This window comes from Diorhabda sublineata, chromosome X (assembly GCF_026230105.1).
Source record: "Diorhabda sublineata isolate icDioSubl1.1 chromosome X, icDioSubl1.1, whole genome shotgun sequence".
Taxonomy (NCBI): Eukaryota; Metazoa; Arthropoda; class Insecta; order Coleoptera; family Chrysomelidae; genus Diorhabda; species Diorhabda sublineata.
Window position 1 is genome coordinate 13,113,707 of NC_079485.1, and position 24,937 is coordinate 13,138,643.

General features: G+C 30.1%; 1 protein-coding gene across 9 annotated transcripts; it reads left to right on the plus strand.

Moving 5' to 3' along the window:
• The first annotated feature begins 1,392 nt into the window (after positions 1 to 1,392).
• Positions 1,393 to 24,683, plus strand: LOC130451817 (phosphatidylinositol 4-phosphate 5-kinase type-1 alpha). Of its 9 annotated transcripts, none has more exons than XM_056791093.1 (17): positions 1,393 to 1,694; positions 4,875 to 4,915; positions 6,565 to 6,706; positions 8,755 to 8,966; positions 9,083 to 9,224; positions 12,464 to 12,639; positions 12,703 to 12,918; positions 12,968 to 13,218; positions 14,458 to 14,590; positions 14,649 to 14,736; positions 19,039 to 19,116; positions 19,178 to 19,219; positions 20,522 to 20,794; positions 22,249 to 22,450; positions 22,681 to 22,883; positions 23,523 to 23,623; positions 24,269 to 24,683. In XM_056791093.1, the coding sequence occupies exons 1-17, from the start codon at positions 1,586 to 1,588 to the stop codon at positions 24,311 to 24,313; spliced, it is 2,454 nt and encodes an 817-aa protein (XP_056647071.1). In that variant the 5' UTR covers positions 1,393 to 1,585; the 3' UTR covers positions 24,314 to 24,683. The 9 variants fall into 9 exon arrangements, with proteins under 9 accessions (XP_056647071.1, XP_056647073.1, XP_056647074.1 ...); XM_056791095.1 differs by having other exon boundaries at positions 1,411 to 1,694; positions 22,681 to 22,841; XM_056791096.1 differs by having other exon boundaries at positions 1,411 to 1,694; positions 20,522 to 20,722.
• The last annotated feature ends 254 nt before the right edge of the window (positions 24,684 to 24,937 follow it).

The window sequence follows — 24,937 nt, forward strand, 5'->3', positions numbered from 1 at the left end:
TGATAATTCAATAAAGTTTTCATGTAGGAATGAATAATTCAAAGTCTCAAGCTTCGAGATGGATTTGTATAACTTTTCTTGATGTATTTCTTCACTTTAAATAAATTCAATTTCCCAAAAATGCTAGTTCGGATCACAATTTAAACTGTATTTATTTTTTAGTGTAAGTATAAAAATCCACCTATTGCAAATATATAACTACGGTCCTGTAATTTCTTTGTAAAGTAAAAAGGAAGCAGAAAAAAATAAATAAAAGAAGTCAAGAGACGACGATCCGTTTCATGCAAGTATAAAAACACGATCGTCATTTTGTATTTGAGTTTGTAGCAGATGTACATTCTCAAAAGACTTTTCTCAGCTCGTTTTGTTACACAGACGCCATCAATTTTCTTTTGCTCCCTAATTGATTACAACGATTGTAAACATGGCAGATAAATGATGTCCCACAGCTTTCACGAAGGATCTTCCTTTTCAAAAGGTGTTAGTTGTATGAGAGCAAATATTCTCTTTGTTCAAGAATGTGTTCTATTTATGAAAGACTAATTCAATAGACTCAAATGATATGAAAACAATATATTAAACGAGCTGTTTAATAAGCACTGATCTAATCGTAGATGAATTATTTTCTATGCAGGTAACGCGATATTGCTAATCTTCTGAATCGCAACAGCGCAATCCTCTGTTATGAGGAAATATTTATAATTAGTTCATGGAAGTTTGGATTTCAATTTATTTTTATTATAAAATTTTATTGGTTGACTAAATGAGTTTTAGAATAATCTTAAAGAAATTGTGTCGACATCTAAACTATTTTAATTGTATGTTCTCAGGAGATCCATACCTAATAGAAAGAAATTTGTTTATCATTAAAATAAGGTTGCGATTATTAAAATATAGAGGTCGCCACAATACACTAAGAGATTCCTCACATTCAACTGAATGTCGTGAATAGAAATCTGCTTTGAATAAAGTTGAGAACATCAAAACATAGAGGGCATGACATTCTCTTTTTTCTATTTTCAGTATTTCGTTCACGATAAATTATCTGACAGTGCCAATTAAAACTAAATTTACAAATTTTAAACGATGAATTCCTGTTTTTGTCAATTAGAATTACTTTGTGGAGAGAAACCTTTACTTTTTTTTAAACAGATGTGTATGTAGAACAATAGAGGACGCTTTATGGTATTTTTTCATTCAATTGAAATGGTATATAATATAGCTTATTTCCTTGAAATACCCAAACAATACAAATTGTCCGATATTTGAATAGTCTAAAATTTTTTAATGGAAGGTTGATTATTTGGATTACTACTATATAGCTGTGAGCACTATATTGGTAAACGTACCGATAGTAATTAAAAAAGAAGACGAAAATACGTCAGGCGAATTGTGACAGTTCGACTTAAAGTCAATATTGACATGTCAAAGGTCAGTCAGAGGAAAGGTGTGGATTGTAAATGGAATTTACAGTTTTCCATGTACTCCCCGTACAATAGTTATTCTTAAATGATACATCAGTAAAGTATTTTCAATGAAACAATTTTTCGATTTCTAAATCGGACATAGTCCCATTAATAGCGAAATGGCTTCTGGAGACACGATCGAAATTGATGCAAATCAATTGTCGAATATGAACAGTTCCAAGGAAATTCCGGGATATCGTGAATCATCAGAAACCGAAGATAATGATGGTATGTACTAATTTCATGTATTAACTAATTTGGAAATATATTTGCTTTAAACAAAGTAACAGAAAATTATTAATTCTCATGTCGAAAATTTTAATCATTATTTTTACAAGGTTTGTCTACATTCTTGACACACTTTTAAAGTTAGTATGGATTTAATCAGAGTTTTATTTGTTTCATTGCCAAACAATACGCAAGTATTGTTCAATATTCTTTTGATATAATATATGTAGTTTTATAAGTAGCTCCATTTATTTTGTTTGAGTCATGTGAAATTGTAATGTTTGTTTGTAATAAAAGACCTTTTATTGGTATAATTATGGCTAATTGTGTTGGAATATGATATTTCTATTTAAATAATAAGAAAACTGATGATCTATTTGATGATTTAATATTTCTATTTAAAAGTGTATCTAGAATTTGAGGATAAAAGTGTTGAAAGTTCAAAGGAAACAGAAAGTGATTTAGAGATGAATAAGATTAATAGAAGAAATACAACATATGTTATATTGATTTATATTTGATAATAAAACAGATAAATGATGAAAGAATATTATAAAAGTGAAAAGTTGAAGAAGTTCTTTAAAGGAATTAAGGAAAAAGGCAACAATTACATGTGCCTTAATATAAACTTCGAGTTTATTTTGAGATTCTCAAATAAATGAGGAGCACAAGTATTAATAAAATGAGAACTTGCAGTAGCCATAGGAAAACCAAAGGAACATGTTTATGGTATGAAATGAAAAATCTGGTACTATTCAGTTCGATTTGGGAGGTATTTTATTATATATATTGTATAAACATGTAGGTTTCTAAAATTATAACTAATAGTTATAGTAACTTGATAGAGCCCTTATTTGTTTACTTTGAGATCAAACAGAAAAATTTTCTTTTTAAAATTTTATATTGTTTCTATTGTATCAAAATATGATATGATATGATCCCTTTTCTTGGCAATCATAACAAAAGTGTTAAGAAATAAAATTCAGCTTCTTTTAAATTCATTTTGAACTAATTTAATAACTTTGAAATGTGTTTTCCTCGATAAGACATTCTTTTAATTTCTTAGTGGCTTCCAAAATAAGCAACACAATATTCTTCAAATGAATTTTTTTCCCATGCATATCCTGTTTTATAATTGATTTTAATGTTAAAATTTTGTATATTTCGAAGACATTTTGTCTAGATGTGGTACAATATAAAAATGTCAATTTCTTATTTACAGAAGTCTAAATGAAAATTTACAAAAACTAAATTTTGTAGTAGAATTTTTTGGGAATAAGTAAAAATCCCAAAAAATTTCGAAGAATATAACAAATTTCCATTAAATTATTACATCATTTTGAAAATAATATTTGATAAAGCTGAGTTGTATTAGCAGCGCTGTATATGAACTAAACAAATATTTATCGACTTATCAAGCAATAAATCTTTATCTGATAGTGACGCAAACATTTTTGACTGATGATATATTTTTTGGGACATCTAGTCATAGATGTATTGTTGTCTAATGTGTTAAATTTTTGACAGTTTACAATGACATGTAAGTAAATAACAATCAAATTCAATAGTAAGTGTGATATTTTGGTCACATTTCACAGTAAATTGAATTTGAAAACAAATTAGCAAATATTGTTAAGGGATAAAAATGAGCCAGTTCTTATGTCTATATAAAAATTATATTTTTTAATTCCTTGATTCTTAGACCTTAGATATATTTATTATTTCTAAATTGTCTTCATTTTAGGTGTCTTCTGTTTTAAAATTAGTTCTTTTAAATAATTTTTGAAAGATAGATAAAAAATTGACGTTTTGACTTTTTTTAGTTTTTATCAAAATATAAATATAAAGTCGAAATGTCAAATTTTCAACAGATTTTCAAAAATTATAAAAGAAACTAATTTTAAATCAAAAGAGACCTAAAATCAAAAACATTTAGAAGCATATAAAAATTATTATAGTTTGAATACTCAGCTTTATAGGAAATTTTGTTTTTATAAGTTTGACGCACCTATCAACTGTCAAAACAATATGTTTTGTTACTATTTGGAGGTTACGAATTTTATATTATTATCTGTTTAAAATGGAAATTGTAAACTAATCGACCAAATAATATTTTAAAAATAATTTGGAAACAAACATATGGTTCTTTTTTTACCATATTAATTGTTGCACAAAAAATTTCTAATGTTTTTTCTCTTTCACAAATTAATTCTTCTTTCACTTTCACTATTTCGTTTCTTTCCTTTTGTTTCTTATTTATTTTTTGTTTTTTCTCCTACACTTTATCGTTTTTCATCTACTTCTATTTTTATGTTTTTGGTCTCTCTCCCTCCATTCTTATCTTATTTTTCATTTAATAATTTTGTCCTTTTTGTTTAAATTTCGTTCTCTCGGTTTTTCAAAATTTCTTTATCGTTTTTATTAATGTGATTTCTTTTATTTCCACTTCCTTTTTGCTTTTTTCACTTTTCTCGGCCTTTATTTTTTTTATAAACTTGGTTTTCTGTTTCTTTCTCCTTCATTTTATATTATTTTCACCTCTTTCTTTATCTTTTTTGTTCTTTTATGGTTACTTTATATTATTTTATTTTTATATCAATTTCAGTTTTTCTCGCTCTTTCTCTCATTTTTGTTTTTGTCATTGCGTGTGCGTATCTATTGAATTTGCTTATCATGTATCGTATAAATCGAAATTGCAATCTGTCATATGTCAAGCTAACCAGTTTTATCCTCTCTTGTAAAATTTAGGCAGTTATTCTCTCAACGATGATATTTTCTCGTATTTTCATTTTGCTGTTTATATTATATCTCATTTTTGTAGATAATTATCTTTTAATTTCATTCCATGACTTTATCCCGATGTTTTATTTTGAAATTATATCATAAAATCATACTCACGACCCTCTTGATATTTCATTAATTCATGCCTCTAACAATTGAATAACGTATTTTTAGAGAAATTCTAATATCGATTATCAGAGTATGTAGTTGAATAAATTAAAAGAGTTGGACAATAAAAACATCGATACGGCGCCGAGGCGTGCGGATGTCTCGAAAATGGAACATCTGACAATTCGTACTTACATCGTTATAATTGAAATAAATTAAGCAGACTCATTTCTTGATAAACCTCTCTGATTAATGGCGTTTAAATTATTTTTTCTTCTTGTTTTTTTTTAGATAAAGATGATACATCAGTGGCGTTCAAAAGTATACAAGATGTAAGTACAATTTATTTTTCTGTTTTCACTTACGTCCAGTAAGGGACGACCAAAACTTTCTCTTCATTGCTATTGACCTCGTTGACGTGTACTAAATTAAATACTTCGAACGTTACTGTAATTTATTTCACAATTTAATATACGGGAGACTGACTAAAAATTTGGAAATTTTACGATTTTGAATTATATAAATAATATCGAGACACACTGTATATTTAGAACGATATTGCGTTATTAAGCAAATAAAGTAACCTCGTATCATTGTAGTAGGTACTGTAAAATCCTGAAAGTAACCCCCCTCTTTTTTACAAATTAAAACAGATGTATTGTAGATAGGGGGTTATAGTCGGGATTTTTTAATAAAATAATCCCTAAAACATGTTTCAGTGCCAAAAAATGAGTATAAAAGATAAATAATATAAATAAAATGTATAAAATAAGTTATAAGTACATTTTTTTTTCATTAATTTATTTTTCATTAATTTCATTAATTTGAAATATAATTGAAAACAATTTGCACTTATCGTAATGTTTGCATGATGGCGCCATCTTCAAACGAAAAAAGAAATTAACACTCAACTATATATGATGTTTCCCCTTTGTATTATATTCGAGGGAGGGGCAATTTTCGGGATTTTACGGTATATGTGAATTGTTTGTGTAATACTATGAATATGGAAATTTGATTTGCAGAATAAAGCGAATTTCGGAAATAACAGAATTTGTTAATGTTTTTAAATTGTTTGAAATTTGCTTTTGGAAAAATGTAAATTTTATCCGTTTCGGAAATGGTTGGACTTTTTGGAATTTTAAAATATGACAATTTTTCCTAATTTTCAAATTCAAATAATTTTTATTATTCGGTATTGAAAATCTTTGTAAATTTTGAATATAAACGTGTTTCTTGATATTAGAAAATATGATAATTTTTGCTTTTTTGAGAATTGTTTTAATTTCTGCTTAAATATTTCCTAAATATCGTCAATTTTGGGAATAAGTAAATTTCTCGAAATATTCAAGTATTTTCCTCATGATTGATTCATGAAAAGTGGAAAAGTGTCAATATCAATTTTGGTATTGATCACGTTTATTTGAAAAAAAAAATGGATAACATAAAATATACAGGGTTTCCCATATAAAAACGGACATTTGGAGGTAATTTATTTCTATACTACCAGGCTGCTTCCCTGAGGAATTATAGGTCAAAGTGGAGCCCAAAATTTTGAAAAAAAATTTAGTATAAGACTGTTAAGGGCATTAAGTAGATGGCGATCGAGGGTAGATCACCTTAAGTCAATGGAAAATGAAAAAATAAAGAAGGGTAAAAAAGCATTAGAATAAAACTATCTATGGTATAAAAATACTTTTTTAAAATCAACTGATAGATAAGAACGCTAAAATTTTAAGGTTCTGTCACCCCTAATTAACCCCTAGAACATTTCGATCGCCTTCTACTTACTGTTACTTAATGCCCTTAACAGTCTACACTGTACCAAATTTGGTATATTTAAGTTGAAGGTACAAATGCGGGACATCCTGTATACTCAAAATCTGATCGTATATTTCATCTTTGTTGTCTGTAGTGCCAGTTGAGATATTTTCCATAAAAATCAACCTACCAACATGTTTTTTATTTCTTTTGTTTCTAGCTTAATCAAAAAACACTTTCGAACGATAACAAACCAAAAAATGAAAGGGAGCGGAAGATTGGTCATCGGAGGGTCGGAGTGGGGGGAGAAATTACGTATAAAAAAATTCAATCAACACAAATTATGGGCTCGATCCAATTGGGTAAGTTAATTTAACGTATTTTACATGTGTTATCATTGATAAAATTCCAGAGATTAACAGGGAGGAATCGTATAATCGGTTTTTTAGGTACCCACGTAAATTATTTATCTTCATATAACACAAAAAAATGATTTTAGTGAAAAAATAATTTGAACAATATCTGTACGTATAAACTAGTATAAACTATTAGCATATCGAAACCTCCTATTTGATAAATGTTAAGTAACTACGTCACTACTATAGATAATTTGTTTTATCAATAATACATTCTAAATATAAACATTATTTCTTTTTGTATTTGTTTCGACTGTTGGTGGTGAATGGTTCAATTAGAAAAAAAAATTATAGGAAATTAGACGACTTTTTTTAATGTTATTTTAGGGGTATACTTACTTACAGAGTCAAAGGTCTTATTATAATTGACAAATGTTAAAAATATTCATATAAGTATCTTTTTTAGACACCTCATTTTCTTTCCACATCATTTTCCCATTTTCCTTTTTTTGATTTTATCGTAGTTTTCTATTTTTGTCATCTTTTTTCATCTTTATTATTTTGTATAGGAAAAGTTATTTTGGGGGAAAAATTTACAGAGTCAAAAGCCTTATTATAATCGACAAATGCTAGAAATACTCTGTTTTTTGTAGCATTTGTGATAAAAGAGTTCGATTTTTCACTTTCATTTCTTCCCATTCCCTTCTCTTTCATTTTTCCCTATACCATTGTAGATTTGATAGTACTTCGTTGTTTTCATTTATGTTTTTAGGTTGACTTTCTTTATCTGTCCTCTTTCTGCATCATCATTCCTTTTTTATTTCATTTTCGAATTCCTTTGTTTGCTTTAACTTCCATTTATTTTTTCTTCTTTTTTAGACACCTCTTTTCCTTTTAAACATCATTTTCCCATTTTCCCTTTTTTGTTTCCATCGCAGTTTTCTATTTTTGTCATCTTGTTTCATGTTCATTATTTTTTATTGGAAATTCAGACGACTTTTTTAATATTATTTTGGGGGTATATTTACAGAGTCAAATGTCTTATTATAATTAACAATGTTAGAAATATTCATATAACTATATTTTTCTATTGCATTGGTGATAAAACATTTCGTTTTTCCACTTCCACTTTTTCTTCCTATCCCTCTCTTTATTTTTGTTTTTACTTTGTTCTCCTTTTTTTCCTTGTACTCTATTCCGTTTAGATTTGATAATACTTAGTTGTTTCTATTTATTTTTTCACGTCTATTTCCCTCATTTGTGCTCTGTCCTCTTGCTGCATCATCATTCCTTTTTTATTTCATTTTCAAATTCCTTTGTTGTTTTCTTTAACTTCCATCTATGTTTTCTTCTTTTCATTTTCACTATAATTTTTACTTTTTTGTTTTTATCTCAGTTTTAGACGATTTTTTTCATATTACTTGGAGATATATTCAAAGAGTCAAAGGTCTTATTATAATCGACAAATGTTACAAATATTCTCGTTGCTTTTTGTAGCATTTGTGATAATAGAGTTCGCTGTTTCACTTTCATTTCTTCCCGTTCCCTTCTCTCTCATTATTTACTACATCTGTGTAGATTTCATAATACTTTATTTTTTTATGTCTATTTCCTTTGTTTTTGCTCCGTCCTCCTTTTTCATCGTTCTTTCTGTTTTATTCCATTTTTGCTTATGTTTTCAACGTTTTTCTGTTTTTGTTCTTGATTTCTACTTCTTTCTCGTTTTCTTTTTCATCACCATTCCTCCCATTTTCCTTTCTTGTTTTTATCGCAGTTTTCTATTATTGTCATTATCGTTTTTCATGTTAATTCAGTTATTTTTTCTCTAATTTTATCTTTTTCCTTCTATTTTCTTTTTCACTACTCTTATTTTCCCTTTTATACCCTCATCTTCTGTTTAATTCTACTAATTTTTTTAATCTGAAATTATTTCTCTATTTTATATATTCTTCTAATAACATTTCTCTTATTTTTTTTTCTCATATGCGTATCCTTTTTTGATTTGATTTTTGTTTGATTTGGAATGAATCGGTTGCAACATAAATTTTTCTCAGGTATCCAACACGCCGTCGGCGGACTGGCTTCTAAACCGGAAAGAGATTTGTTGATGCAGGATTTCATGACCGTGGAAACGACAAATTTCCCTAGCGAAGGCTCCAATCACACGCCCGCTCACCATTATTCGGAATTCAAATTCAAAAATTACGCTCCGATAGCTTTCAGGTATTTTAGAGACTTGTTCGGTATCCAACCGGACGACTTTTTGGTGAGTAATACAAATTTTCATTGGTATCAGTAAAACTTGAACCCAAAGAGGCGGCTAATTCCATTAATTTATAAATTTGTTTACATGAGCCGTCTTCTTTGACATCTTGTTTGCAGATGTCGATGTGCAATACAAGATTAAGGGAATTGTCCAATCCCGGTGCCAGCGGTTCCATATTTTACGTCACCGCCGACGACGAATTCATCATTAAGACTGTACAACATAAAGAGGGGGAATTTTTACAGAAACTGTTAGCTGGTGAGTAATATTTTTGATTCGATTCCGTTTCCTTACTTACTTACTTGAGTTTATTATTGACCATTTTCTAGGTTTACTGTATTCCCTCTTTTTTTCCTCCATTTCTTCATGTTTTTATCCTTTTTCGATATAATATTCATTTAGTTTATTTATTCCTGGCTTATTTTCTGTTTCTGTTTATATGGTTTTTTTCTATTCTTTATTTCCTTTTTTATTAATGTAACATTATTTTTTTTATTCTTTTTCTTGTCTCCTTCATTTTTTATTTTTTTATCCTCCTTTTTCTCTATTTTGAATTTTCCTTTGTTCTCTTCTTGTTTTTTTTCTTCCTTATGATGACTTTCAATTCTCTTTCTATTTTTCTTGATTCCTGTTTTTTCTTTTCCGCTTTTTTTCTCTAACTCCTACTTATTTTATCAGTATTTTCCTTTTTTTAACTACATGTTCATTTTAGCACTTTTTTCTTTCTTACTCTCACATTTTTTTTTCTTACTTGCCCTTCTTTGCTTTCATTTTCCTTTTTTGATTGTTTTCTTTTGTTTCTTTTTTTCTAATTGGTCTTTTTGGTTTTTCTTATTGTATCATTCCTATTATTCCCCTTTTTACATACTCTCTCCTGGTTTTTCTTTTCTGATGTAATTTCACTTTTCTATTGTTTTTTGCTCTTATATTTTTTCCTCTAATTTTTCCGTTTATTCTTTTTCATATTAATGTTTTCCTTTCGCTTCAATTTCATATTTTCTTCTAATTTTGTTTTTTCCTTTTCCATTTTGGTGTCTGTAATAGAAAATCTTTATTATTTCTCCGTTCTCTTTTTTAAATCCTCATTTTTTCTTTTCATTATTTTGTGTGTTATCTTTGCTTCAGCTTTTTTATTTGTTTTTATCTTATCTCAATTTCCTCGATTTTTATTATTCCTCGTTTTTCGTATATATTTCTTTTCATTTCTTTCCCTTATGTCATTTTCTTCTACTTTTTTATCCTTTACTTTAGTTTTTTTTCTTTCAACTCATTTTTTCTTTTTTTGTTTGTTTCCTTATTTTCATCTTCCTGTTTATCTTATTCTACTTTAATACACTTTCATTTCTCTGTTGGTTTTTTCATCATTTTCTTATAATTTTCTTTTTTTTTGTTTTTACCACTTTATTTTTCTTATTTTATCCTATATTTATTTTTGATTTTCTCATTTTTCTGATTCATTTTCAACTTATTTGTTTTTATATTCGTAATTTTTGCTATTCATTATATTATAAAATAAACAGTATAAACATGTATTATATTCGTGGTTAGTTATTTGGACTCTGAAAACTAATTAAAGAATTAATTATGTACGCAATTTACCATTAAAATGTGGTATAATGAATAAAATTGGAATCATTCATCAAAATTCATAATATTTTTTCCATTAACTAAATATAACCATTTTTTTTATATTCAATTAAATTGCGGAAATTTATATACTATCGCGAGCTGCTGTTTTTTTGGAACAACTTATATTTTAGTACAAGGTCAAAAGATAAATTATCAATAAAAAACCTTATCAACACATCCTTTCATTCATTCCTTTCAAATGAATTGAGAAAAACTTTTTCAATCATTTCACTAAAAAACCAAATCTATTTTCTATAAATTGACTCAAAATAAACAAATAAAACCTAAATTACAGTGACACGGGAGATAATTAATTTTGGGTACGCAAATATTTATAATACCTTCACGATAGGTATGTTCAAAACACTTTTATTTCTATTTAAATTTGAATCGTAAATAAAACTGAGTTTTCGGAATTAAATTTTATTTCAAAAACAAATTTCCTATAGTATAATTGCCCCGATCTTAAATAAAAAAAGACAGTTAACAAATTTTCGAGTACAACGTATACTAAACTTTTTTCAACGGAAGCTATTAATCATAATGTATTTTTGATGAAATATATACAATTTTAATGCAAAATCTCAAATTTTTGGGAAGATATAATTTATGAGTTGAAGCAAAATCAAATAAAATCAAATCACTGACATCTGCTTCGTGTAGGCGTCATCAAATTAATATTACAAATTGAGTGACAGTTAAAACAGAAGAAAAAAGATCTCCCTTTCTCCCCAATAAAATCAAAACTTGTTCTCCTCCTTTGCGGTTTCCACTTCTCGAAACTTCGACGTCATAGCGATCGAATCAGAAAAAAGTCTACGACTTATATGTCGCTTTCTTTATCTTTAATATTAACTCTATGGTCGGCGAACTATCAACTAACATAGTAGAAAACTGTTGCATATTGCTTAGAGGTGAGTTCGTAATTCTGGAAGGGTTCCTAATGGATTTGATCTGATCTACTAGATGTCCACTTTAGAATATTTTGACATCCAATATTTCACTTTTTGGCCGTATGACAAGCAGCATCATGTTGGAAAATACATACTCCATAGTTCATCATACATAGTTCATCCAACAGTGGGCGGCTAAATAGACTTGTCGTGCCTTAATGTCTTTTGAAAAACTGATCGAGCGCTTTGATTTGAACCTTGTCATTAGGCATGTTGTGAGGCTTATCCAAGTAGTTGAACCGCTCTCGTATGTCTGTGGTTTCTTCCTCTTTCATGCACCAGCAGCATTTCGAATTGTGCATTATCCCTATAGCATGAAGAACGTTTACAATTAGAAGAATCGTATTTGTCGCCTGTTTCAGCGGAGAAGTTCATGTCAGGTATTTTCTATCCATCTCCGCGGAGCCTGTTTTGCAAGCAGATCGTGGAGAGACGTAATAGCAACACCAGGAATAGGTTCTGGACCAAATGGTGGATTTGCCGATCCGAAATCTTGCGAACGAATCCGTTTTGCTACTCACTACAGCACAAGCTGTCTGTTGTCTGAGCAGATTGAGATTAATGTGTTTCTATGGTGTCTTATCACAGCGCTGTGAGGTCTTTTTATGTCATTCCTATAAAGGTTGTAGCGTAGCCACCTGGCAGTCTTGTTTTTTTTGTAAGTTATGGATTAAAAACATTGGAACACACTTTATCATGAACTTAATATAAGCATTAAATAATTCGTCGAAAATGAGCTAAACTGTCATAATTGGCATTTTAGCAATCTCCAATATTGTTTATGAAGTTGAGTTTACTTTATAAAAGCCGATACCCAGACCATTGAACTTAGTTGTCTTTTACAAGATGTTTTGGGTATTGAGTTGGGAAAATTTTGATGGAACAGAACTTGTATATTCGTGTTATTTATTACAGGTTATTACATGAATCTAAATCAGAATCCTAGGACACTGTTACCGAAATTCTTCGGGCTTTATTGTTATCAATGTAATAGTAAAAACGTAAGACTGGTCGTTATGAATAATTTACTACCTAGCAACATCACCATGCACCAAAAGTATGATCTGAAAGGTAGTACTTATAAAAGGAAGGTGAGTTAACAGATCTGTAGTTGTTTATTATATCCGACTATGTGAATGGCGGATTTTTCGTAGGCCTCGAAAGCGGAAAGGGCGAAACGGGCGCCCACCTACAAAGATTTGGATTTTATGGAACACCATCCGGAAGGTATTTTCATGGAAGCTGATACGTATAACGCCCTAACCAAGACGATCCAGAGGGACTGTAGAGTATTGGAAAGTTTCAAAATTATGGATTACAGTTTATTGTTGGCTATACATAATTTGGATCAGGCGCAAAAGGAAAAAATGGTCGGTAAAACCGCGCCGATTGATTCGGGTTTGATTGAAATTTTTTTAGGAAAGGAAATCTCAGAGTCACTTGGATAAGTTGGTGTCCGAAGGTCAGGCAGGTGATACGAGTTCGAATATGATACTCGAAGAAAGAGAGAGAGAAAAAGAAGACAGAATGAGTACCGCCGCTGCAGCAGCGGGTGGCGGTGCTTTGAATCGCAGTAGGTCGATAAATAGGCAAAGACTTGTCGCGCATTCCACGGCCATGGAGAGCATCCAGGCTGAATCTGAACCCATAGACGAAGATGATGATACGCCGTAAGTAACATTCACTTATATTTAAATCAGTTTTGGGGTAGCAAAAATTCGATTAGATTTAATTAACGTCAATTTTCAAGGATTTTAACGAAGTTTATACCTGGTCCAAATCCGCCCCTTCCATCCTTCCTACTTCCGTGAATTTATTGAAATTATTTTCTTTTTTTGCTTCAAATAGTGACATGTACTTCATTCATTTTCCATCAGTTCTGACCTTTACATTAGGTGTCTGTTTTTTGAACAAATTCTTGAGGTTTGCATCCACTTGTTGAAGCTGTTCCTACTCGTGATTTTCCCAATCCTCATGTTGGTTAAATCTCTAATGAATCCTTTTTTTTTCTTTATTCTTATTTGCCACTGCTAGTTCTGTTCTAGCTATGTCAAGGCCTTTGATGCCTGCAGTAGTTCATGGAGACTGGAGTATCTTCTATTATCTTTTTTTGGTTAGGTTGTTGGGTTCTGATATACCAAGCTGTATTCAATGTTTGGCACTGACTCATATTTTACTGGACTTGGAGCATTCAGTATGTTGTGGATAAAGATGGCTCTGATGGTTTTCAGCTCCAGCTTGGATCATCTTCCAATGAGTTCTATAAGTCGTCTACTTGTCTTATTTTTGATCAGTAGGTGGTTCTTTAATGTCTGTCCTTGGTCCATGATAGCATCTAGGTATTTTGGGTGGTCCAGCGATGTCCACTTTCTTTTTGGAGAATATAATTTGGGTTTTTCTTGCAGGTAAAACATCATTTCAAAATACGGTATATTTAATATTAATTTTTTTTGTTTTTTGTTGGGTTTAAACATACTATGTTTTATATGGTGGAGGATTCTAAAAATTGGTCACTAAAGTTGAGTTTCTAGTAAAATACGAGGGAAATCGAAAAATTGTATTTGATTATTATCAAATATGTCTATTTAAAAAAAATTTTTTTTTAAATAATTTTTTAAAAATCCGTAAAAATTATGAAGCACGGATAACAATAAACGGTTATGGCTTTTGATTTAATTTTACCAAAATAATTATTTTCTTTTTTTATTAATCTAGAACCCATAACTTTTCCCAACAATTTTCCCAATTTTTCCATGAGATGAAATAGAAAAAATTCGATTTTTTATACAGAAACCCTCTTCCAATTAAACTTCCCAACGTTTACTTTTATATGTCAATATACAGGGTGGTTTAAAGACCATCATATATGAATCACTATATTTCTTTCTATTTTTTTATCATAATTTTAGACCTGGAGGTATCCCAGCTAGGAACGAAAAGGGGGAACGTCTTCTATTATTTATAGGGATCATAGATATTTTACAAAGTTATAGGTTAAAGAAAAAATTGGAACACACTTGGAAGTCGATGATTCACGACGGTGTAAGTATATCACGACCCGTTTTAGTACGATCCATTTGAAATCTTCTGTTTTCTTTAGGATACAGTATCTGTACATAGACCGAGTTTTTACGCCCAACGATTCCAAAAGTTCATGTCGCAAACTGTATTCAAAAAAATTCCGTCACGTAAGTCGAAATTATTTCAATAAATCACTCAAACTATTGGTTGGGTGTCTAAAAATATTGTTTTTACTGTCGATACGATATTTACAATACACCCTGTAGAGCTATGAATCTATGAGTGTGCTTTTTGAATTACCCTTTAATGTATTTTCGTTTCGAACTATTTTGAAAATTTTTATCGGTTATGGTTGTTAAGATAACCTTCGGGTTTGTTATGGAGCTAAATCGGAATATGTATGTGGAGTTCTGTGTGATTTTTATAGAACTAAAAAATATTAACGGAATATCTTGTATTACTCAGTACTGAAAAAAAAAAACAAATTATAGTTAAATAAGGTAAGGATCGATTGGTATAAACCATCTTTTTTTGGGGATTACAGATTGCCATTTCACGAATTTGTCGCTTATTACATTCAAAAATTGACTAAAAAATATTTCTGTTACTTATTCTGATTAAAAATAATTTATCTACAAATATCTGTCACTTATTTTACTTATTTATTACCATTTTAGGAACTTCTGTCACTTATTTAACTAAGAGATTACGGTATTAGGAATTTCCGTCACTTATTTCACTTATTGATTACCATTCTAGGGATTTCTGTCACTTATTTAACTAAGAGATTACCATATTAGGAATTTCCGTCACTTATTTTACTTATTGATTACCATTTTAGGGATTTATATCACTTATTTCATCCAAACATTAACTAATAACGAATTTTTGTCACTTATTATGGTTGAAGCTCACCATTTTATAGATATCAGCCATTTATTTCACTTTTAGGAATTTCTGTTACTTATTTTAATTATAGTTTACCATTTTATAAAATTTATCACTTATCTCAAGCATAAATTCAATAATAATGATCTTTTGTTACTTATTTTAATTGAAGACTGGCATCTTATGTATTTATATCAATTATTTCGCTTATAGATTACCATTTTAAAAATTCCTGCCACTTATTTTACTTATAGATTACTATTTTACAAATTTGTAACTGATTTCATTAAAAAATTGAGTGATTTCATTATCACTTATACTGATTAAATTATCATTTTTGATATTTTTGTCAGTTATTCCACTTATAGTTCAACATTTTTATGTATTTGTCACTTAATTCCTGAAAAAATTAAGGATTTATTTCACTTATTTCATTTAAACATTAACTAATAACGAATTATGATTGAAGATTACCACTTTTGGGATATCTATTAATTATTTCACTCATAGATAACCATTTTATAAATATCTGTCACTTATTTTACTTGAGATTACCATACCAGGGATTTTATCAATTATTTCACTCACAATTTAACATTTCATGAATTTCTCTTTGATTCTATTATAGTTTCGCCATTTTAGCTAGTCTTTTCTTTAAATATTGTTTATATATATAAATATATTTTATTTTACATATTTCACTGATAGATTACAATTTTCTATCACTTATAGATCATAAGTTTTATCAATTTTTGTTATTAAAACAGTTGTTTCACTTTTTGTTACCCATTTCATAAGAAGATTACCATTTTTGGACTTTAGATTACTCATTGCGAGTAAAGATTACCATTTTATGAATTTATATCAATTATTTCACGTATTCATAATTTTGTCCAGACATTTATATTCCATAAATATTATTTTACTTGTAGATTATAATTTTACGAATTCTCCTCAATTATACTCATCAAAGATTCTAAATCATTGTTATTTATTTAATCTATGTATAGTGTTTTTATCATGATTTTTACTAAAGATTACCATCTTTTAATCACTCAATTCGTCTAAAAAACACCGTTTCTTAAATTTCACTGGTTTATTACGAATTTACAAATTTTTGACATTAACTCCGACAAAAATTTAACATGTCATTAATTATTTCAATATACGTTACCATTTTTCAATTAATGAAATTTATTTCTACTATGGATTACCATTTCATATATATCTATAATTTATACTGTCTGTTTAGTAAATTATTGTGATTTATTTCACGTTTTCATCATTTCTCGTGGTTTCCACTAAATATTACCATTTTTTTAATAAACCTTTATCACTCTATTCGTCCAAAAATGGTTCTTTTACATTATCATTTTTTAATTTATGGGCTTTATTTCTAGTGCTGATTACCATCTTATACATTCCTATAATTTATTTTATCTGAAGATTACCATTATTGTCATTTATTCCACCCCTGGATTAATTTCATGATTTGTATCACTCAGTTTGTTAATTAATCATAAATTGTTTCACTTAATTTCATCTCGAGATTACGATTTTTCAAATTTTTTACATTATTCTGACTAAAGATATCCATTTAATGAATTTCCGTCATTTATAGATTGACATGTTGTCTCTTGATAGTATTAAAGATTACCATTTCATGAATTTTTATCACCATTTCGTCTAACGATCACCAATTCATAAATTTTTGTCATTTCACACTATTATGACTCATTCCGCCCAAAGATTACCATTTTTTAGGTTTCTATCAATAATTTTTCCAAAAGACGATTCTACTGATTCCCTAAGTCTCGAATCAAATAACAGTTGATCGTTTGGCATTACTATCATTTTTTCACAACGAGAGACATTACAGGCGACACTATGTACCGGGTATCGTGAATAAACAAAAAATATTTAAGTTAAAATAGTAACGGATCGTATTTTTCAATGCTTCTCGTAGTGGACTTACCCGAAATAAAAGGCAATCATCGCAAGTTTCGTAATCTGGTAACCAGCTACATAGGTAATTCAACCTTTAGTAATTTAGTGCAGATTTATCTCGTTTTGTTCAAGCTTTTACGTCATGACAAATTTTTGAATGAGCATGCGCCTGTGAATTTGCCGATTTTTTCATATAGCAAAAATGGAATGATCAATTTCTCATATTCGTATAATATATACGAGGTGCAGCGATTAAATTCTGATAACTTAATCGACCCGGTGAAAAATTCTGATTTAGATGATCCCAATATTGTTCCTTCATTCTTAATGTAGAAGTCTCCTTCAAGGAAAGAAGAATTTAATTGTCGCACCTCGTATACGGTTTTTGATGACTTTTTCCCATTCGAAATAGCAGAAGTTTTTTAACAGATCTGAAAAAAAAATTATCGAAACGCTATTTTTGAAGCGAGCATGTTTTGCATGATGGAGCTTCTTTTATGTAAATATTGCTCTAACTCTGAAAATCTCATTGAATTATTTGACATCGACTCATTTTGGAAATGGCTTTTGTAGAATTATTTTAGCGACCATCTAATTGAGTTGTCAGATCTTCCAGAAACATTACGAGCTTCTTCTATTTAAAAACGAAATACCCTGTATACTTTTTATTGTGGGGAACTCCGATAAAATAGCGTTTCACGAAACCAACTCTCGCTTACATAATTTTTTCCCCATTAGTTTCGGATAATCCTTGCTTCCTAGACTCACGATTGAAAAATTTTTACTTTTATAAAAAATTCTTGCTTCCCATATTCAGTTTTGAGACAACGTTGCTTGCTAGATTCACTACTGGAAAATTCTTTTTTCTATTTTCATTTTTGCAAAATTTTTGCTTCCTAGATTCACATTTGAAGCACTCGTTGTTTCCTAGATCCACTACTGAGAAATATTTTATTTCTACTTTCAGTTTTAGAGAAGTTTATGCTTCTTTGATCCAAATATCAATGCTTTCTAGATCTACTATTGAAAAATATTCCACTTTTACGTACTTCTTGCTTCCTAGATTCACATTTGGAACAGTCGTTGCTTCCTAGACTCACTTTTTGAAAGTTTTTGCCGTCCATATTCACTTTTACGAACTTATTGCTTCCTAGATTCACATTTGAAGGTATCAATGCTTCCTAGACTCACTTTTTGAACGCTTTTGTCGTCCATATTCACGTTTACGAACTTCTTTCTTCCTAGATTCACATTTTAAACATCCGTTGCTTCCTAGACTCACTTTTTGAAAGTTCTTGTCGTCCATATTCACTTTTACGAACTTCTATCTTCCTAGATTCATATTTGAAACAGTCGTTGCTTCCTAGACTGACCACTGGGAAATTGTAGCGTTGTTTTATCAACATTCCTTCGAGATCATATCATAAGGATAAAAAAGTATACAGAGATGATTTTATAATACCGGGAAGATCCGATAACATTGTAAACGTATAATAATCTAAACTCATTTTAATTGATATGTTTTTATTTATAATTCACACTGTATAATTGAATTTTGGAGGATATTGAATTTTAAGGAAAAAACAATGATTCGTTTCTATTGGACGAAAAATTTAATTTTAAAATTGTTTCAGCTCTGAAACATTCTCCGTCTAAAAGGAAGTCGTTGTCGAGACCGTTGGGCAGGCACGAGGAAACTAATGAAAGAGAAAGTAAGTACAGGGTGTTGTATTTATTCCGTCCCTCAAATTTTCTATTTATTGTTATATGCAGCTATTCAGGTGAAAGTGAGTAACACTGTTGGAAACAAAACCGGTAAGTGGGGTTTGTGGTTAACCGTGCTGTTTATGTTTATACTTGTAGTATATATATATACAGGGTAATCCAAAGTTGGTTGTCTCGTTCACCCTGTATATTTATTATAAACATGTTTATGATAATACTTAATGTTTGTCCTACATTTGGCTCCAAAATAAAGATTGAAAAAAATCATTCGATTTCGGTTGTGAAAATGAGATAATTCTTATAGGTGAAAAATTAATTTTTCGCGAAATATCGTTGTTAATATTTTTCTGTGTTTTGGTAGAAAAGTAGCCGTTTATATATTTTTGGAAATTCTGCTATCCTTCCACCAAAAGTTGAAATGAAAATTAATAGAGATATAATTTGATTTCTAAGAATTTTCCACCTTCTAAGTAGTCGTAATTTAACTGTCTACAAAATATTTGTTCCTATCATTTATAGTTTTTGTATATTTTATCTTGATTCAATAAATAGTGGAGAAAATTTTTAAAAAATTGATCAAATAAAATTTCTATAATTTTCTCTGACTTTTGGTGGAAAAAAGTGGTTTTTTAAACAAAATATATACGAGCAGTTTTCCACCAAAAGACAGAAATAATTATAGAAATTTTATTTGATCAATTTTTTAAAATTTTCTCCACTATTTATTGAATCAAGATAAAATATACAAAAACTATGAATGATAGGAACAAATAATTTATAGGCATTTATAATTGAGTTTTAGTGGAACAATAACTCTATATATTTTGTTTGAAAGACCAATATTTTTCCACCAAAAGTCAGATAGTATCTGATCAAGTCTTCTAATTTTTTTCGGTTTATTCTATTAGTAATTGAAATTATTTGTACCTACCAATAATTTGTAGACAGTTGAATTATGACTAAAATGAACTATCATTCGATCTAATCACATAATTAAAAATGGAAAAAAATTTTAAAAATTAAATTGTATCTCTCTTAACTTTCATTTCAAGTTTTGGTGAAAGGATACCTTCACTTTTCCTCCAATATGTAACTATGAAAACCAGTCTTACGTTGAGGGACTATTTCCACAAAAAGAACAGAATCGACTAAAGTTTCTTTAAAACTTTTTCGTCATCAGGAGCGAAGTGGTTTCACGGAAAATTTCCTTTCTTTTATATTGATTTTGTGATCGAAATATAAATATAGTTACAGAAGTTAATATAACTAAAAAAAAAGGAATTAAAAAAGTGTTTGTTTGCCCCTTCGGTTACGATTCCTCTTATATCAACTTCTGTACACATAAGAATTTACCTTCGCCTAATTGTTTTATTACTTGGACAATCTGCATAGTCGTCCAATCCGAAGTAGAATCGACGAAAGCTGCGCAATTACCGGCTTCCTGTACTCCGCTTTCGCCCGTTTCTTCCCCACCTCCATCGGCCTATCCCGCCGTTTTGGTTGGGCGATCGAACGGCGAATGTAAAGGCAAAGTACCGCCACCAGTACCGCCTCGTGGTACTCCGAAAGTGAAGCGCGAACGACAGAATAAAGGTGCGATGTTGACGGTAGAGGACGCTTCTGATTGGCATGCGCCAGAATTACGTGATCTCAAGATTGAGTATAGTTAGTGTATTTAGTTGTTAAAGTATGAAGTAGATTAGTGATTTGTGCCGTTTTTAACCTATACTTTGATCAATTTAATGCACTAGTTCCCATTAATTTTTATCTTTTCACGATATTTCATTTCGACCCGGTACTATACCATTGACAAATGAAAAGTTACTTGTATTTTATGTTATGTTATGTTATGTTACTCGATTTTTCTGCTCCCTTTTTTTATCTCTACGGTAGATTTTTGAGCGTCTATTTTTTTCGTATTTCTATGTTATCTTTCGTTGTTAACTTTTGGTGGAAATCTAACATCTTCTTCAAGATGCGGAACAGTTGGACATGATTGTGTTCAGTTTTTTGGTGGAATAGATTGAGTAAAATAAATTTCTTAAAAATAAAAAAAATATAGCATTGTAAATCTACTAAGTGTTTATTTTCATTAAAAAATTTGTATTTTTTTAAATCTTAACTATCTTGAAAACATACATGTCATTTTTTTAGAATTTTGGAAAGCGTAGAAATCGCTACTATTCCACCAAAACACAACTAACAAAAATAGAAATTAACGCTGATAAAAAGAAATATTATGATTTTCCTTTTTTTTAAGTGGTGGTAAAGGTGTCAATTTTTCGAAAATACGTCAGCTATATAGTATTTCCGGTTTTACCGAGGGGGGACTATTTCGAATTGAAAACTATCTTTTGTTGATGTATTTTCTAGTTAGGTTAGATTATATTAATTGGCCGATAACTGCCATTTCGTTTAATTTATAAATCGAGTTGTAATACTCAACCGGAAGTCCATCAATCCGCTAAAACCGGTAGTACTAATTCCCTACATCTGAGACATCGATAAATGGATTGTACGATTTCAAAAACGCCAAATTAACATGTTTTAATTATGATTATAAACCGGGAAGATATGTATGAAATATCAAATAGTATACACTAAAAAAAAGGAATCCTGATAGAACGTGATTAGGGTTTAGAATATTATTTTTTGTGCGTTTGCATGTCGTTGTTTATTTTCATTTTTTTTTATTTGCTATAGGTTCAAGCACGGCACAAGGAAGATGGCACTGTTCGATTTCGTAAATTTGTTTTTCGTACGTTTTTATTTTTTTCGATTTTGACATTATGCTTGTTGTGTTGAGTTGTGCCGTGTTCGTTAGCTTAGAAACCCGATCTAGTAACACTAGACACTCTAAGCCTTCGATTTTTTCCGTTTTAGAATTTGGTAGTGTTGATTTGTTTTTTACAAAAACATTTACAGTATTTATTTCGTGTATGATGATAGTTAATTCAATCAAAAATTATATCTTTCTACTTGAAATACCTCGAGTTACGCGGTGTTATAAAAACGGATACTCTGTATAATTGAATTTTGTGCAACTGTCATTTAACACGCGAAATGACTAACTGCGATATCTTCCGATCTACAAATCAACTTTTTCCAATTTTTTAAAGGTATAGCGCCGAGCTGCTGCAGTACGCCGCCGCCGACTTACGAAGGCCTTGACGACGACCCGTCTCACGTCAGACTGGCCATGGGAGCGGCCTCGTCACTACCTTCCCAAGTACATTCGGGTTCGCATTCTTCTCATTCGACCCAATCGTACGCATCCTTACATCATATCGCCGTTAGAAATTACAAGGACGATCCTGTAAGGTGAGACTTCCAGCAATTTTTCATTTGAATCATTTGCTTCGCTTATAAATCTGTTTCATTGTACGCTCTCGAATCGAATACGCGTGATCTATGCATTAAATTTTTATTCACACAGGTTAAAACAATGTCCGTCGGTGTAAATAGTACGAAGTGCAATATTTAAAGTTTCGTTTCGTAGATCACGTGTTGCGTTTACGTTGTCACTTTGTGTATGTGTCTTTTTATTGTAGCTTTAGTGACATAAAGTTAGAATCTCGGCCAGAAAATAAATCGTCATCGCTTAGCGTAGAATCGGGCAGTTCGGGTGCGGGTGGACACTCGAGTCATTCCAGGGGGTTGGCATGGACGCCTCCGACCTCCGTTGAAGGCTCCACACCGACCTGGACTGAAGGTACACCCTCTTTTACCGAATCATCAAGTAGTGGAGATATGGGTGAGTGATGAGATACCATCGCTGCTATCAGGGCTTCGAGTTTTATTTATTTTTATTTTTCTATTATTTTTGTCAATAAAACTCGGAGAATTTTCATTTTTCGAAATATTCTACTTCTGAATAGCCCCCCGTTTCGGCGATTTTTTTTCAAATAATTGTATGCGGACCATTTTAATATCAAAAATCTTCGGCATAGTCGGAGAAATTTGTTTTATATTAAAAAAACATGAAAAATGTATATAGTTTTCGCGTATATTTTTTTGAATCGTTCATTTCGATTTTCCGATTAAATTCATCCATATCTCAAATGTATAGTTGGAATCCGATAAAATCCAATTGAAACTATAAGTGAGGCTAATTTTTCAATAGATTTCGATAAAAACCATACTCACCTTGCCAATTATATTTTTATTTCAAAAAACAAAAAAAAAACAATTGGCGCAGTCACTAGGATATTCCCCTATTCATGTAATTATTCACTCTATTGATGATAGTGCACCCAAAAACTAGTCGCCTTCGTTTCGCAATAAATTTGAAAACATTGTAGCGCTTGAATAACTTTTTTTTCAATAGTAATTTAGCTTTTTTATATAAATCTATCAGATTGACATTATATCAAATTAAATTTAATCAAAACAGGATGTCCCACGACTCCATTGAAGCAAGGAACTCATTCGTCTATGAAATCACACCACAAAAAGACCGTAGAACACGCTATCAACTGTCTTACCACTGAAATGGTAAGTAAATATTATAAAAATAATTAAAGAAAAAAAATAGTAGTGATGCGAAGTGGTAAAAAATAATAATAAAAAAGTACGAGGAAATGTTTGTAAGAACTGAAGAGAGTGGTAGGGAAGTGGAAGAAACTCGACGGGTGAATAAAGAATGCATGCTAGAGTGGGAAAATATTGAAGAGAGAGAGGGAAGAAGAATAATCGAAACCAGACAAAGGGAGACAAATTAAACAAATATGAATTTGAGGTTGATCTCTTTGATCATGTGAGTGAATGAAGAAAAGAGTATGTTTGAAGAGATAATGAAGTGAAAAGTAAAGAACACATAAATTAGAAAAATGAGTTTAATGGTGCGTTGATGTTAGTAAGAGAACAGAATAAATGGAGGGAGAAACAATGAAAGTCGAAATAAATAGGATTGGAAAAATGGGTTTGATGTTGCATTGATGAGAGTGAATGAAAATGGCGCGTTAAAGAGAATGATTGAGGAAATAGAAATCAAATGAATGAGAATGAGAAGGTAAATCTAAGTATGATAGAATTAGATTGAAGAAATGAGCGCATGGAGGAGAGTGAACGATGTAAAAGAGAATGAAAAAGTGGGTCATTTTAAAATATTATGAAATAAAGTATTATTTTGTTTTTCAGAATTCTTCCAGTTTGACGACGGATCCAACGAGAGCGAGGAAGTAACAAAGCACTTTGAAAAAAGTCGATGTATCGTTAATTTGTTGAAGCCTCGTTCGGAAAAATGGGGGAAAAATAAAATCGTCCGGCAGATGACGCGAGCGTTCGTCTACTTTTTTTATAATAAAAATCTCGACTGAATAGCTCGGATTTTTCCTGGATAAATAAAAAAAAATGACAGATCGATGCGCCGGTGTTTTCGTAAAGCTTTTGAAAATCAATGTACAAAAATTTGGTGGCACGTTTTGTTTTGTGTAAAAGTTTCTGCTGCAGATGATCTGTGATGAGGTTACGGCTTTCCGTTTGTAACCGTATCATATTTTATCAGCTTTTAATTATATAAATATGAATATATAGATATATGATTAACAAGTTATTGTTTGTTTTATTTCTCCATTAAATCGAATTGCTAATAGGGAGGGGTTGCAACTGGACAAGAAAATAGCGATGATGGGGTAAATTATATTGGATTTTTTCAAACTGCCATGTTTGTTTTTTATATAACTTTTTATTATAGCAGGCAGTTTATTTACATTTTTCTAGGAAGGTGTATTTATTTATTTGTTTTTTTCTTTATTTTCTAGAATTTTTTGAATTCTTTTGGTTAGGGATATATATGTAAGGAGTTTG

What these genes read in the sequence shown, in the direction of transcription:
- LOC130451817 (XM_056791093.1), top strand. Translation starts at nt 1,586, where the DNA reads ATGGCTTCTGGAGACACGATCGAAATTGATGCAAATCAATTGTCGAAT. An exon ending in GGAAACTAATGAAAGAGAAA is followed by an intron (nt 19,117 to 19,177) that starts GTAAGTACAGGG and finishes TGTTATATGCAG; the next exon opens with CTATTCAGGTGAAAGTGAGT. An exon ending in CACTGTTGGAAACAAAACCG is followed by an intron (nt 19,220 to 20,521) that starts GTAAGTGGGGTT and finishes CAATCTGCATAG; the next exon opens with TCGTCCAATCCGAAGTAGAA.